This window comes from Perna viridis, chromosome 9, assembly GCF_037379345.1.
Source record: "Perna viridis isolate PV_CMFRI_1.1 ecotype Kerala chromosome 9, ASM3737934v1, whole genome shotgun sequence".
In the NCBI taxonomy this organism is placed as follows: domain Eukaryota; kingdom Metazoa; phylum Mollusca; class Bivalvia; order Mytilida; family Mytilidae; genus Perna; species Perna viridis.
In genome coordinates, this window is record NC_142453.1 from 26160088 (window position 1) to 26177466 (window position 17379).

General features: G+C 32.9%; 1 protein-coding gene across 3 annotated transcripts in view; it reads left to right on the forward strand.

Moving 5' to 3' along the window:
* Positions 1-17379, forward strand: part of LOC148607524 (uncharacterized) — a 49477-nt gene that overhangs the window by 19764 nt on the left and 12334 nt on the right. For 2 of the 3 annotated variants that reach the window (XM_088545411.1, XM_088545412.1), the window contains exons 4-6: positions 1454-1774; positions 1921-1963; positions 9428-9525. In XM_088545411.1, coding sequence (XP_088401537.1) covers positions 1454-1774; positions 1921-1963; positions 9428-9525 — 462 coding nt within the window. Of the gene's footprint in view, positions 1-1453; positions 1775-1920; positions 1964-2142; positions 2596-9427; positions 9526-17379 lie in introns of those variants that run through there. The other variant, XM_088545413.1, reaches the window with a different exon arrangement.

Genomic DNA, 17379 nt, shown 5'->3' on the forward strand with positions numbered 1-17379 from the left:
ACAGGGAATTCTTAACTAAAGTATGTTCATCAACTACTTCTACAAGGTAATAGTGATAACAGGCTTAATGTAAATACTTTTTGAAATCAGTCCTTAATTACTTAAGTTTCACTTAAACATGACTAAAACCTGTGATTTATTAACAAAAAACTAAGATTCCCCCATTCCACACACACACAAACAGTTTCGGTGATTTCTATTAATTAATTCGGGATAATGAGAGGTTGAAACAACATGAAGTGGATATTGTAGTAATCAATTGTGTCGATATATATTACCTCATTCGATCATTTAGCAAAACTTAGAGAACATGACTGATTTTGTCCAGAAAATTTCACGTTTTATTATCACGGGAACAATATTTGCCGTTTTTCTTTTTTAAAAGCACGATACAAAAATGTACCTCATTTGTCATTTGTCTGATCTTCATTATTAATTCATTTAAATTTAGAGTTCGGTAGAGTTCTATAATTAAGATGTCTTCTGAGTCGGTAGAGTTCTATAATTAAGATGTCTTCTGTTTTTATCGTACATGTAAGTGAAGGTAAGTGAATTATGTGGAAAACGAAATATCCTTTAAGGGCCAGTTGATATGGTCGGTGACCCTTTACTTTTTTTAGTTATGCTACTAATCTATGTATTATACGGTTTCAATGTAATTTGAAGTATACCCTCTAGCATCCTTAGGTAGTCGTCTTGTAAATCATATCTAACATATTAGCTTGAAAGAATGGAAAATGACTGAAATCGTGAAATTGATAGTACCAGCAAGTATATATTTTCTTAGACGTTAATTGCTTTCAACATGTTCAATAATTGTTTATAAATGTATTTCATGAATGTAATTATTTTTTATCAAATTATACAACATAACCATGTTTGCGGCAATTTACACTTATAATAAAGTGTATTTAGTTTAACCTGTTCAAAAAATGAAAACGTCCACCTCAAAGTACCAAGCCAGGTTATACAAACTAACCTTGTATGCCCAACGAGGACCAAGCAACGTGCGAGTTGTGGGCAATGGGTGGCTGTGGGTTGACAGTTTTATCCCGGTGGGGTTGTTGTCTCTTTGACTATTCAAAATACCTAAACTCGTAATATTAATATAATTGAAAATAAATTAATGAAAGAGTAATCAAGGGAACCAAGATAATAAAAAAAAAAACGTAATCCAGAGACAAAGACTAGACATGGAACACAGACATACACAACAAAGAACATAAAGTAACTAAAATCATACATACAAAGTAACAAAAGCAAATGAGCAACTCGGACTCCACTGAAAACTGGGAACATGGACCAAGTTCACCGGTAGGGTAAGCGTCCTCTGCTTTTCTAGAAACATCGACCGAGTTGCACATAAAAGTCCAGGGCGGGGGGTTGACAATAGTGGAAAGGAAACGTAATAAAAATTAGTGTTTTGATATATTACAGATGATTTTAATTGTAGGAAATCTGAATTTAGTCCTCCTACAAAAGATTAAATCATACGGAGATACGTTGAAACTATTATGTGAAACAAAATCATGTAATCTCAACAGCTGTCCTTGGAAATATGCCTGGAGTAAACAAAATAATGAGTCAATGTTTAAGTATATTGATGTGAACAATGGAGAATTAATCGGCAAATATTTCGTCAAATTAGTTATCAACGGATTCACATTGGAAATAAGAAATTTTTCCAGTAAAGACATGGATTTTAACTATAAATGCCATTTACCGTTTAACAACAGTATCTCACTGGAGCTTACAAGGCGCAATATTTTTAAAGGTTAGTCTTATACTATGTAACCTACAAAGATGTTAAAGCTGTTAAATTTTCAATTGAATTGAAAGTTGTTCTTTTCGTAATAAAATATTTCAGAACTATCACTGATTTAATCGATTTTTATCCTCATAAGAACGATATATTTCCAGATTATACGACTATCATGAAGGAGGGACAAACAGGTGGTGCAATGTGAGTATACGCATGGTAGTTAAGGTACTTTCGGGAAAATTCCGAAAAAAAATATGACGGAATTTACGGATCACTTTAAACCTCTCTTATTTCTTCCACATGATAGATATGTTTCTGTAAAAGTTATGATATAAGAAAACAAGCGATAAAATTACTTTATTTATTGTTTCTATATTTAGAATCGAAAATAAGCATACAAAACAACACTTCAAGACATATGGACGAACTCCAGCGTGATATTTCCGACAGATCCTTATAAACAATACCTTAAAAATGCGGCGTTAATAGTAGTTTTAGAAAAGTGTAATGTCTACGATTATTAACTAATTTTAAGATTTTATTTTTGATAAAATTCATTGAAAAAATCGAAAATTGTGACTTTTCAATTCGCTCTGCAAACTTTATACTTGGTTAATATCCATAGGCATAGCAGTTTTTTAATTGGCATATTATCGAGGATTATTGAAATATGAGGAAGGAGTTAATCTGTGGGGCTTATTAACCAGGACGCTTTACTTTTATGTATCAAGGTGGCAAAAAATCGTCCTTCCATATTTTGACAACCGCACAGATGATCAGTTTCTAATATCGGATCTCGTTATGGAATAACTAGGATATATGACGAAGTAGATATCCAGCGTATTTCTTCAATATGTTGAAATAAATGTTCACTTTTTTAAATGCCAAATTTTTAATATAAACTCATTAAAACACAAAATCAGAAATAGGTAGTAATTCAGGTCTTACTGAAATCAAAGTACTCGTGTACTGAATCACTGAATCAATTTGTGTCGTTGTTTGAAAATTAACTTTGGAATAAAAAAGAGATTAAATATTCATAAGAAACCGGGATCAACGCATCAAAACACAAATTTGCTGTATTAATTTATTAACATTAAACCAACTAATTAAATTTCACCATGATGCTAAGCATAAATTACACTAATTTAGTCCTTAAAATTGTACACAAAAGTTCACGTGGCATCGAAGCAGTGCACAGGCTGGTGTTTTATTCAATTTCAAGAGTGTTTACATGGTACACTTACAATCAATGAACAGAAAACTCTCCGACTTTTTTTAAATTCGAAATTCACTGCAGCAAACAACAAGTCGATACTGCAGGTACGTACAAAGAGGACAGCGACACACAACAAACAAGCATGAATATTATATAACTTGTCACTTTGATTTGATTGTGACTATCACAGTCCCCCAAACATCCGGTGGATTAGGTTTGTCCCCCCTTAGAAAAATCCTGTGTTCTGATATGTATTATCTGTTAATGCAATCAAACTTGAAATCAATCCTAGCCTTACATACATTTACCACATAATATTTACCTGTCATCTCTCAGTTGATAACACATACATACACAGCCCAAATACTACAAATTGGCACAACAAACCCGAAGTTTAAGAATATGATTTCAACAACAGGGTCAGATGAAGGAAACACAAGTTATGCATTTTAAGTCCCTTTACACTCGTGTACAGCTCTATTATCACATATAATCCAAGTTACATCTAGTTTTGAAATAACATAACGTTTCTTAAAAGGTGGCCAAATAACGAAATAGAATAATAGTTACAAATTACAATAAGAAAGGACCGCAGACTTACACAAATCGTGGGACAATAGCATTATTAAAATAACCAAGCTACTCGCTTTATTGTTATTTGTCTCCCGGTTCCCGATGTCATGGATCGAAAACTGCCCTCAAAATTGGTTAAAATTGAGATCAGTTTCAACCGTCAGCTTTTAATTTGATTAAACCAGCGTGGTTTTTTTTTGTTGTTGTTGCTTTTTTGTTTTGATTTAGTTTTTTGTTCTGAGGGATATAGGGATATGGCAGTGGCAGATCGGGGGCGGGTGGTGCGGACCCCTCCTATTTTTTTTTGTTTTGTTTTGTTTTTTCGTTTGTTTTGTTTTGTTTTGTTTGTTTGTTTTTATTTTTATTTCAATATATAAAATTGAGAAAAATAATGGTAGGTACTGTCATAGCACCCTCCTATTCTCAGGAACCCTGGTTGGCTCCCCTCCTTTTCAAAGTGTCAGGACGCAACCCTGTATGATATAAGAATGTTTTCTGTGGCTTATGTAGCTAAATGATAGGGAACAAACCATTTCATCATAACGGTTCAACACAAAGATTTTCTTCGAATTTTTATCAGTACTGAGCACTGCTCTAAAATTTAAGAAACTGTGATGGCTTCCGATGTTGGGTTACCATTTTACTATTTATACGCTTGTGTAGAATTTTGTCAAAAAGAGCAAATGAAACCCCTTTCTTTGTCGAATCACAGCCTTCTTTTTGTCAACATTTGGATAAACTTCCGCATGAAATGTGAAGAAAGCTCATTCGATTGTTGTACAGTATCACTCTTCAGTAACTATTACCCCCCTTTAGGACTAAAGAAACTGTGCAATCTAATAGGGATTCTTTGCCTAGCCAAACATCAAATGGCTTTGTATTCGTCCAACAAGAGGTTAGACATCAAGTGCTTTTAATTAAAATCTTATTAATTCAAACAAAATAATATGCTATTCAAAGTGTGGATCCAGGTTTTTATATAAGGGGGGGGGGGAGGGCGCACAGTTGAAATTTCTGAAATAATCTTTCAGAGTGGGTCCAATATAGATATCTTTTGTAAAATTAGCGAAAAATTAAAGTTTCAATGTAAAACCGCCTAAATCTACCCTTGACAATCCATGCTTTGCAAATTTTAGGGGGGCGCACGCCCGCAACGCACCCGCCTGAATCCGCCCCTGTGCTATTCAGGTTAACATGCTATTTTTGTTTTTTTATTTGTTTAGTTGGGTAAAAAATGCGGAAACTAATTTGATTTATTATTTTTTTAAATATATGGATCTATATTCTTGCAGTCGTGTAATAGATAATTTCATGTGCTAACATGCTTTACATATCTTCAGGTTCTAGCGATTGCTTTATCAATTCTGATTTTCTATCTAAATTAATAAAATTATAGGGTTGTGTCACCTAAACATGCCTCGAATTATATGACACATGTAGGAAAATCTAAATGTGAATAAATGATAATCATTAAGTTTGTGTAATGATGAATTTTTTTGGTGGCTTTTTCTCTCTAAAACAGTCTGTATAGTTATAGATGAGCTTTGTCGTAAAACGACATATTTTTTTTACAATCCAACATTATGATAGGGTTGGTTACTAGATCTGACAGCTACTCACCACTACATAAATTGATATAAAAGGTAACTTCAAAAGATATGTTTTTTTCATGGGATGGGTGTTTTTTCTAAATAATTGAATTTTAATTTACGAAAATTACAAATGTATTCATACTCATATGTATATATTTGTGAAAATATTTCTATTAAGAGTTACATCTATACTGTACATGATCATATACTGCAAACAGCAAACTAGTTTGCTAGTACATGCTCATGTAACACATACATGTAGCACAAACATTTTATTTAATCTAAGATGTATATGAAATTTCATTGAAACAACAAAACAGAGAGTTCCTATGGAATACTATATAGTCATTAACATAGAACATAACTCACACTGAAGTCCCAATAAAAAGGGTTTTAAAGCTGGCCGAAAAAGTCAACAGAAAACACGGCAACATGAAATTGCAAAGAAGAACAAGACTAAGTTTGATTTCTTCAGAGTCTGTATGAACCATATCTTTAGTTAATTATAAACATTCATGTAGTATTATGGACTGGTATGTTCCATTTGTGCAGGGCACTGATAGCATGCTTAACTAGTAACATGTATACTTTGTACAGTTACTGTAACTACTGTTTCCTTTTACATTTACATACATGTATGTAACTATCAAACCAACCAGTGGCCATTACATGCCTTCCTTGAGCATTTGACAATTATTTGGAGAGAAAACTATGTAACGTTTGGAAAAAATGTAATTTATTAAATTGTAGTGGTAATAGTGATTGAAGTGTACAAATAAAAAAAAGGTTATACATAGAAAATGAAAATAAATTAGTTCGTCATTATAGCTTAGTTATACATGTATATAAAGGAATCATATATTTTCATCAGAACTTTTTCAAGAGTACAAAGTAGAACTTGTTTTTGCACAATTGCAAAGTTAAGTACTTAATTTTTAAAGCTAGCACTAAAATGTATGAATATGTTTATGATGATTGAGTATGCAATAAAGATATTACTTCTGAAAATCTTTCCTGTACTTGTTTGACCTCTAGTAACTTATTCTTGTTGTCATATTGTAAGACACACATTCTGTTTTTTTTTTTGTAAATACATGCAGTGAATTAGACATAACTGTATTGTTGTCTATAAACAAGTGCAAGTGTCTTCTATGAAATTGCCTCTTTAGGCATCATCCCTTCTTATACTTTGTTTTATTATCAAAACACGAAAATTTCACTTCCTGTTTATCAACAAACAACATTTTGAAAAATATCTAGCCGTTATTGTTTCATTGATTATATATATATATATATATAATTGCATTTATATTCCTAATACAATGTTATTCCATGTGGGAAAGACAGCTCTTCAGAGTCAATACAAGCAAGTTATTTTTTTATTGACCTATCCAACATCATGGCATGACATAATAAATGGTCGGAGGTATCAGCATGTATATATTAATGTACACAATATAGGTATACATCTATACCATACTTTTAGTGTATTGGATTACATGTTATGATTGGCATGTCATCTAATATATAGCTTATTACAAGACACCTAATATCAGGGTTCTATATAGGTCATTACAATCTTTATATAAAGATATGAACTATTTTCACTTCATAAAACCATGTCCACCATAAAGAGAAAATGGAAAAGACATCAACAACATCATGTTATAACTATGGACCAAATATGTAATAATAAGTCAAGCTAAGAAAATTGCAAGCAACACTATTACTAGACTGACAAGATGATTGTGATTGTGCTTGTATATTTGTAAGAAGGGTACATGCCTTATAAACGTGGTAGTCAGTACATCACACTATTTACAAATTTGCTAAAATTAAAAATGAAACAATTGAAGGCACAGCTAACAATTTAAAAAAAAATCATAGTATATTTCTTCATCAGATATTAATATGTACATTGTAAATGTTATTTGTAGTCTCAATTACTACTGGTACTTAAATACATGTATTAACAAGATGTTATCATCAAATATTAATAGACAGTGCTACAATTCATCATCACCCATATGCACTTGTGTGCGTCAGTGTACATTTAATATGCACTTTGAAGTATGAAATATATTAACTCACCTGGTTGTACTGGCAAATGTCTTTCATATTTGGTCATCTTCTACATCACTTGGATAATACATACATACATACATACATTTATGTGTACTTATATAATCCTTATTCAAACTGCTCAGGTAGTAAAAAAGGGTCCTAAAATTATAATGCAAATTGAGTCCCATGTGTTTCTTTACAAAATTATATTTGTGAACTGATTTTACAATTTGCTGATAGATAACAAACATGTATGAAATGTGTTGTCATAGTATTATTTTGTGTTCACAACAGTTATATTTTGGTGAAAAGCATGCAAACATATTGCTCTTTCAAAAGTTTTAATGCCTTTGTTATTGTAAGAAATCAGTTAAAAAGAAAATACACTCCTGATGCTGAAATATTGTTATGAAATCACTAAGTGCATTTATTCCTGAATTCATACACATACATGTACTGCTAAATTCCCCATTTAACCTAAACTGCTGTTCTATGTAGAATAAAATTATATTCATTTTAAATGCAAAATATTGTAAGAATTTTCCCAAAGTTTCAAAACCATTGATACAGAAATTTCAATTTTACAGGCAATATCCTGTAATTTTGATTGAGGGTTTTCATACTAAAGAGATTTTAGTTTGCATGTTTCCATGTATGCATCATATCACTAGCAGATCAAACACCAAAGTCAAAGATTACTATTATAGATTAGAAGACTAGTGCTGAATTGTACACAAGTTATCGTCACAGGGAATAGAAAAGAATGTAGAAGGAGACATGGATATACACGTTATCTTTGATACCATATTTCTGTGATAATTTCGAAGATGGATATAACTTGGGCAAAGATATGCATGGTTATAATCAATCTCGACTATATCGGTAAACCTTGATATTGCAAATTAAAAACATGTCAAGATTGTGTACAAAGTCGGGTCATCGTTTTTGGACCATGGAAAGGTAAACTTTTATGTGTATGATCCAAAATGATAGAATATCGATTGATAGAGTTAATAAACATTACCTGTAGCTATCACTTCATACGTTGGCATATTGAAAAAGCCGTAACATTACGTTCTGTAACGTCATTTTCTTCTCGCTAGTCGAAAGAATGTGCGATCAGAAATAAGATCTCAAGCTTCTCAGTAACGTCGTTTTCCATATAAGGTAAAAAGCTCCGGCCATAACTAATGAAATGCACATTCACAAAATGGCATATTTCCTCTTTAAAATATTGTCTTCTATCGTCTTGCAATAAAATTTTGAGAGAAAACATTTATTTCTTCCTTATACATGCATTATATGAGTAACAGAGGCCGGGAAATATTGAAGAAAACACCTCGCTATGATCGAAGCGAAGATGATGGCGTCGACCGTTTATAGCTACGAAATGACGTCGTCACGACAGACTTATCTCCCCTTGTAGAAACCTCAACGAAAGTACTTAACTACCCTGCGTAGTGTTTATTGGTTTTGCAATATTTATTGTCTTATTGTCAAATACCTGGACTTTAAATCTTAAATTCAAGAAGCTTTGATTGCCTATTTTCCAAATATAAAAGCTCTTTAAGCCTTTGGAATTTGTGTTATGTAGGCCTGTTACCAGAAATAAGTTCCATAACTGGATAGTGCCTGATGGCGTTCACAAAACAAAATAATAGAAAAAAAGGTTATGTTACAAATTGATAAATGTCGTTATTCTAAAATTTAAGCGGTCGTCACCCTTAAATGAGTAACCAATATTGAGTGCATATTTGGAATATTCCAAAGGACAAAGGTAGTTAGCGATTTGCAAAATGACATGGTCTGCATGCCCCTATGTAATAACGCAATTAATTGTTAATGATTTTGTTCTGTATTGTCCTTATGTGCATTTTATTTTGTGACATGATTTTAGTGTTCTTAGTTTTGTTGTTGCTTATGAATGTACTTTCGTTTGAAACTCTCTCTCTCTACGTCTACTTATGATGTCTTGAACAAGTACTGTTTGTCAGTTATGAAATGATTTACAGGCGATGTACAATATCAATATTTTTTTTAAAAAAGAGTTGGGATAGTAATAGGGACTTTGTCCGTTTTTCTGTTCTTTTTTATCATCGTTGTAATAAGAAGACGCCATCAGCATACGTTTCCCCAGCATTTGTGTTGCTTTAAACGACTGTGTAAATTAGAACAAAGTAACAATATCAATAAATTGATGTTAATGACTATTTGCAGACTTTGGACAGTAATTGGGTCTTTGGTCGTTTTTCTGGTCTTTCTTATCAACGTTGTAATAGGATGCTGTCATCAACGAAGGCGGAAATTTGAACCAGGTAAGAATGTGCTGATATCATATGTTTCAACTTAATTTCAACATGTTTCATATTTGTTGCCTTCATTGCATATCTAATTTAGAGTAAGTACTCATAAACAAATAAAAGGCTGTCCATGCAAAATCAGGTAAATCCTATGAAATGGATGGCACATTTTTTCTCATTGAAATTTGGGTTCCAGTGAAAAGATTATATCTTACAAAAAGTGTGTATGTCAAAGATTTTTAGTCGACTTTCGATGGCTCAGAAAATAATTTGAAAGTTCTCATAAAAGTCACTAAATTTTGCACAAAAATAAAGAATTATCTCCAATTGTTATCAGATTGCAATGCTTTTTTATGTAATCTGTTTTCTCTTATACCGTTGTATTTAATCGAAGAAAAACATTCTGCTCTGTGAAAAATGACATTTGTGATATTATTCATAATAATGAAATGGTGGAACATTGTTTTAAAACTTATGTCATGTGCCACCCACTGACTGTTTTTTTTTTTATTATTTGGCATGGAGACCCATTTAATTCGTCACATTATTTTCATTGCATAAAAAGTTACATTTACCATTGTTTCAATATATTTTGTGCTATTTTTATTAGATGTTAGCCCATTTAGTTTATGACAGATCTTAAGATCATAAAATGTAAGTTTTTGTTCAACAACTGACGAAAAGAAAAATGAAACATTAGATTAACCAAAAATGAACAGTTTCTTATATCAACTAAATTCTTAATAAAGCGTTTTATGGCAAATAAAATGCAGTTTTGAATTAAAGTTTCCAAATTCAGTTATGAAAAATAAAGGTAACTGTCCCACACTCGAAGTCTGTTTATCTATTTATACGAGGTTTATGTAACCAGTAAGAAGATGAATTTTATTTAAACTAGAGAAGCCAAATTTGGATGTCAAGCCTGTGGGCCGAGTTGTAACATAAGTAAAACCACATTGGAAACAAAAAAATGAATCTGAATTCAAGTTATTTTTAAGGATAATAGCCCCGTGTGGATCCGGGTATCAAAAGAATAGGCCAGAAACAGAACAGAAACTAAGCTCGTCGTAAAAGGCACTTAAATAGAGCTCAAAATCCTGACCTAGGGCTAGGGCGCTCAGCCAACAGAGCAACTGGATTGTGTGTCACTGGTGATGGAATTGGTACCTTGGTATGTTACATGCTGGGGTCGTCAGGTCATTTTACGAAAAACCTAACCGCAAGCCATAGTGGTGCAACATTTTTGGAACGATGCCACGTTCCTCTCGCACGTTAAATAACCCCACTCTGGTATTCTATCGGTGTAGTAACCATTGGGCTCCGCCATAGAAGGCTAAGTTGTCCGGCTCTATCCACCTCTCCCCATTTCCAGTGGCAATCAAAATTGTCAATACTATTATTCTTTTGTCCGATCCTATTGTTAATTTCATTATTTTATGTTCATTTTATCACCCATTTTATGTATATTACATGAATATAGCTGAAATATTGCTGCTCGGGCATTAAACCCAAGCATATAATCAAGTGTATTAAGGACAACACTAACTCTTTCCAAAGTACAGAAGAAAAAGAACTACCTTACTCTGTTTTCAGTTTCTGATTTTTTTTGGTCTCATTTTGAACTTGTCGGTCAATTTGACTGCCTTAAATCGAGACACCATGAGTTCAACATGATTTGAGGCTTTTGAAAGGAATGAGCAAGAGCCCTCTTACCGTTAATTCGTATAGCGGGTTTCAGTAATAATAAACAGTAATTTAGTAGTATTAACATTAGAAATTAATTTTTTTCCTGTTTTTTTCTCGTTATAATAGAAGAAATGAAAGGGAGGTAATTATAAAGTACCCAAAGTAAAGATCCCAATTATCACTTCCATGTCAAATGGCCATCCCTTTATGAAGTAAATCTATGCATTGGAAATGGATAATCTCTGTGAGTGATATTCAAAAGAAGTCAAAATAAATCACTGGATGAGTACTTTCAAATCATAAGATAAGATAAGAGATAAGAGTATGAATAGTGTTGGAACAGGTGTCAGTGATTTGATTCCACTATGTCAGTTGACACAACAATGTTGAAACAATGTGGCATTTCAGTACAAAAGTATGACTGATGGTTTTATAGTTAAGCGACCAACTGAATTGTAAGTCGCGAAATCGCGTAACCAGGGAAACCTCATTTTTTTTCAAACGTTGTCAAATAGTACTGCTCTCTGTTTCTGTACACTATGGAAGTTTCTTCTTATGTGTACCTATAACGGTCAAAGAAATTTTTACAAAATTAGTTTTGCCGCTACGGGGCAGATAACTCTGGAACGACAAATGATTACGTTTCACAGGATGCATTCCAAAGTCTTATCACAGATTGCAAGAGATGGTCAAAATATTTTCGCGATCAATTTAATCAGAAGCGGGGACATTGGGCGTCAGAAAAAAAATAAAAATCAGGAGGAATACAAGAAGGTCTTCCCATTGAAATGGGAAAGACCTTAATACAATGAGTTAAAAAGGGCTCATATTGGTTATTCGAATGGAAATATGATATCCTAGAGTCAATATGATAAAGAAACCTCACTTTTTGAAAATGTCCCGAATTGGTTTATTTTCACTAATTTCAAAAACCCATCAAATTTGACCGAAAGTATATATTGTGGCATATCATTGGATGTGGAACCATGCTTCTAAATTGATTGGAAGCAGATTGAGTTGTTTATCTTTAACCATATTGGAAAAAATGGGGAAAAAAGACATATCTTGATCAGTTTTTGACAAATAAAACAAATGATCTTGACCCTTGACCTTGAATATGTAGGTAGCATTTTATGGTCCTGATCAAGAATATATATAGTTTGTAGGTACTTTTCGTTGAAATCATTTGAAACAAATTGACCGATCCTATCAAAATAACATTAAAAATCGTTTTTGTTTTGGCCATGACTCTTCCATTTTTGAAAATGCTTAATGGACATATCTACTTTTCTTGTAGAACTTGTTATTCTGCACATATTTGTCATTTACAGTACACTTCTATCTAAAACGGTTTGTGACCTATAAGCAAAACATTGCAAACCTCACTAAAACTACCAGTTTTCGGGCTATAAAATCAAAACGCTACATTAAAACGCTTTGTGTTCTACATAACAAATGAAGATCTTATTCACATACACATTTTATGTGTCCATCATTTTTGTCTATACGTTACCGTTTTCAAGTCCACTCCATAACAAGGCCAAAGTCAAATTTGTGACCTTTGACCTTTGACCTTGACATTTTCAAACACACAACATATCTAAGATCAAGAGTGAAAGTCCCAAGTCTGTACGACTTACGGTTTTAGAGTAAAGTGACCACATGAATTTAGGTCGCGAAATCGCGTAACCAAGGACACCTCAAATCTTTCCAAACATTATCCAATAGTACTACCCGCTGTTCGTGAACAATATGGAGCTTTCGGTTTGTGTGTATCTAAAACGGTTTACGAAATGTTAACAAAATTGGTTTTTCCGCTACGGGGCAGATAACTGATCACGTCTCATAGGCTTATCTCAGATTGCAACAAACGGTCAAAATCTTGTCGCGATACAATTTAATCAGACGCAGGGAAATTGGGCGGCAGAAAAGAAAAAAGAATAACAATAACCAGAAGACATACAAGAAGGTCTATCAAAAAAATTGCTCCTACTGCCCAAAAAGAACAAGGAGTCACTCAGACGTTTTCTGTAATATCTCAAAACCCAATAGGTTTAGCCAAACTCTTTCAGTTGTCGAAATGATCTTCATTATAAGACCTGCAACGGGGATCAAAGTTGTCGGACCGCTTGGAGTTATTGTCTTGAAAAACGGAGAATGATGTTTGGCAGTTTCAGTCAATATCCTAAAAAGTATGATAGATACAAGGAAACTTTTAATTGATGAGGTCGTCCATATGATAAGTCCTACAACAATCTTCTTTTAGTCAAAATTGTGCGAAAAAAACCTTGTTAGAGTTATTGTTCTTTAATGGCAAAAAATTTCAGCAGCTAAGCGATTCGGCTTCCTTGGAACCTCTGTTTTTAAGCAGTGCTGTCAAAGCATGGAATTGTCTGAGATCAGTAACAACAAAGACATTGATTTTAGTAAAGCCTGCTTTAGCATTTCATTGAATTAAAAAAAGGTAACAAACATATAATATTTTAGAATATGCCTTAGGAATACTTCACGCAGATAAAGTTTCCTTCTTCACTCAGTTATATACAGTATGATATAAAGACAAGATGCAACATAACTATCAAAAAATGTTCAATGATATGGATTGAAAATATTAATTCCATTTTATAATTTATTTATGCATGCATATTTTCTTACCTTGTATGTGTCAACTTGAATTTTAAACAACATATACACATATTTGTATAAAATAATAATTTACATAAAACGCATGGCATAAAAATGAAGAATTATCGGAAAGCTGTGAAAGTCTCTTTTGTTTAAGAAATACATCCCGAATGAAACACCAGTGGTCACCTTAGCAATAGATTGTTTGATAAGAGAGACGATATTAACGTCCATATTAATAACTTCCCTAAAATATGCGTAGTAATATACATGAATCAATTTGTCCTGTTTATATATCATGATTGATATAACATATTAGAACAGATTAATCCGTTACATTGGAAGAAATAATTTCAGATGTGTTTTTTTTTACCTAAACTGACGTGTCCTAAATGGAACTAAGCGCACTACTGTTTAACCTAATTTGATTATTTTGTACAGAACATAAAGTTGCGCCATATTCGTTATTTTCACTGTCATACGATATTGTGACACCCACGATAAAGTGACCCCACAGTAAAAATATCATAGCGAAATTATGACTCCCCCTTATCATAACTTGAGCCTCACACTGTAGGTATTTATATAATTATGGGGAGGGGGTAATTTATCACTGGAGGGAGTTAAAATATTGCAGCAGGGGGTAAAAATGCCGCATGTTGGAGTTAACTTATCGCAGCGGGTGTTCAAATATTACTCGGGGGTTAGTTTGTTACAGCAGGGGTTAATTTATTGCAGGACGGGGGTTCAAATATTGCAACAGGGGAGTAAAATATCGCAGCAGAGTTTTAAAGTATCATAACAGTGGATAATTTATCGCAGCATTTATGGTTAAAATGTGGCTTTAGGAAAATTAATTTACATCAGCAATGGGGTTAAAATATCATAACAGGGAAGGTATTTTTTGCAGGGGAATTAATATAATGAAACAGACGGATTAAAATAGCAGTGCAAGAGGTTGAAATATCATAACCGGATGATTAATTTATTGCAGCAGGAGGATTAAAATATAACGGGGGTTAATTCATCATAGCAAAGGGGTCAATATATTACAGCAGCGGGTTTAAATATTATAACGGGAGGGGGTAGTTTAACGCAGTAAGTTGTTAAAATATTACAATAGGGGAGTTAAAATTCGCAGCATGTGGTTAAAAGATCATAAAATGGAGTGAATTTATCGTAGGAGGGGGTTAATATATGGCAGATGGTTGTTAGAAATATCAAAACGCGGATTATTTTTTCGTGAGGGGATTTAAATATTGGAACAGGGGTTTAAATATCATAACAGGTAGGTTTATTCATGTTAGCAGTGTGGTTAAAAAAATCACAGAAATGTGCGGATGCCAATGAAATTGTACAAAATAATTCATACTTCAAAAGGACAGCAATGGTTGATGCTAGGCTCATGACTTGAAACACTTAAAATAGAAAACAAAAAATGCGCACGCAATGACGATTTTCCTGGTGTTCCCAATATCTTGCATAAAAATAATAGATTTATATGATATTGATCTACACGTTTCCAAATAACTACCATAATATTAATTTACAGGGTTATTTAACACTCTTCCTGCAATAAGATAATGCCCCTGTTATAATAGCTTAACACCCCTGCTGCAATATCTTAACCCGTCTAATGCTATTTTTTAACACCCTAGTGCGATAAATGAACCCCCTGTTATGACATTTAAACCCTCTATTTCGATAGTTTTACCCCCTGCTGCGATATTTTAGCCCCTTGGCTGAGATAATTTACCCCAGCCCCCGATGCGATAAATACCCTCTTTCATTATGATTAAACCCCTTGTTTCGATAAAAAAAATCCCCTCTTATGATATCTAAACCCCTGATGCGATAAATAAACCCCCTATTAGGATATATTAACCCACCTTGTTCCTTATATTTAACCATGCTGCTGCGATATTTTAACCCCCGATGCAATAAGGTAACCCTATGATTGGTAACTTAACCCTTCTTATATGATATCTGAAGCCAACCACTAGGTACGATAAATAAATCCCCCGTTATGATGATTTAACCCTCCTGCTGTAATATTTTAACCCTCTTCTGCGATGAATTAACGCCATTTGTATGACAATTTAACACCCCCCCTCCCCGACATTGCTATAAATTAATCCCCTGCTGCAATAATGTACATTAAAACCCTTTTGTTAAGATAATTCAACCCCCGGCTGCGTTATATTAACCCCTTTTCTGTGATAATTAACACCCTTGTAGGGGGTGTAAACATCCTGAGAGGTGAATAATAATATTTCATTTATATGGCGTCAATATTTGATACGATATACTGACCTCATTGTTAAGATATCATATGATATTTTTACCCCGAGGTCAATATTTTGCCGGCGTCAAAATATAATATGACAGTCACTATGGTAGCTTGAGGTTTGGCTAGCCATAAAACTAGTCTTAATCCACAATTTCACTTAAAAAATGTATCTAACAAATGAAGTACATAGATGACAATTTATTTACATTTTAGCTTTGTGTTACCATTTGATATCTTCCTATCCGATTTATGAGTTCAAGGTTGGTAATTTTGTACTTACATTTTTAAGCTATGCTTTCAAAAATTGGAATTTTTATATAAGTAATGACAAAGACAATTCTCTTTTTTATGTTTGCGTAGAATCTGTTTTTTTTTAAACTCATTGAATTAAGATAGCTACGAAAGAATATTATATCAAAAAAAAAAAAAAATGACACAGAAATAGATTTCACAAAAGTAAGAGAAACCTTCCTGTCTAAGTCAACATACATTTATAAAAAATATTATAAAGACATGATTTAATATCACTGTTTGAAATTATTCAAGGATATGGAACGAAAACATTATGACCTCTGTGCAGAACACAAATTAAAAACGTTAATATCATTGTCACTATGGTAGCTAGAGGTTTGGCTAATGAAAAAACGTTTAATCACCATTTCACTTTTAAGAATATGTACCGAAACTGTTAATAAATACGAGGTCGGTAATTTTTGTCATACCCTTTTTAGTTAACGTAAGCTTATGCCATCACTTAGTGTCCGTCGTGGTCGTGGTCGGTCGTGGTCGTTAACAATTTGTCAAAACTCATCTCCTAAAAAACAACTTAACAATTCAAAACCGACCTTGGTATACATTTTCCATATGACATTTTGCATAAAAATGATGTTGGGATGATTGATCCGTCGACAATTATAGCCAATACTACTTAAAGAAAACAAAGGGGTCAGACCGAAGGTTTTTGCATATATCTTCAAAACCGTTAGGTTAAACCAATTTCTTACGAAACGAAAGTGTTTAGCCTAATGAGATGTATATTTGGTCAATTTTTCGTTGTAATCTGTTGAGTCATGTTGGAGTTATTACCTTTCGATGTCTTTTCCCTATTTTAGTACTTTTTTGAAATATTCTCCTTTAAAACTAACTGGCCAAATATTACTAAAAATGATATGAATGTATGTCTGCGAAACACAGGAACGGTTCAACAAACGAATGTGCGGAACTACTCGGGAATTAATACATGGATACGCAGACTATGGAGCAACGAC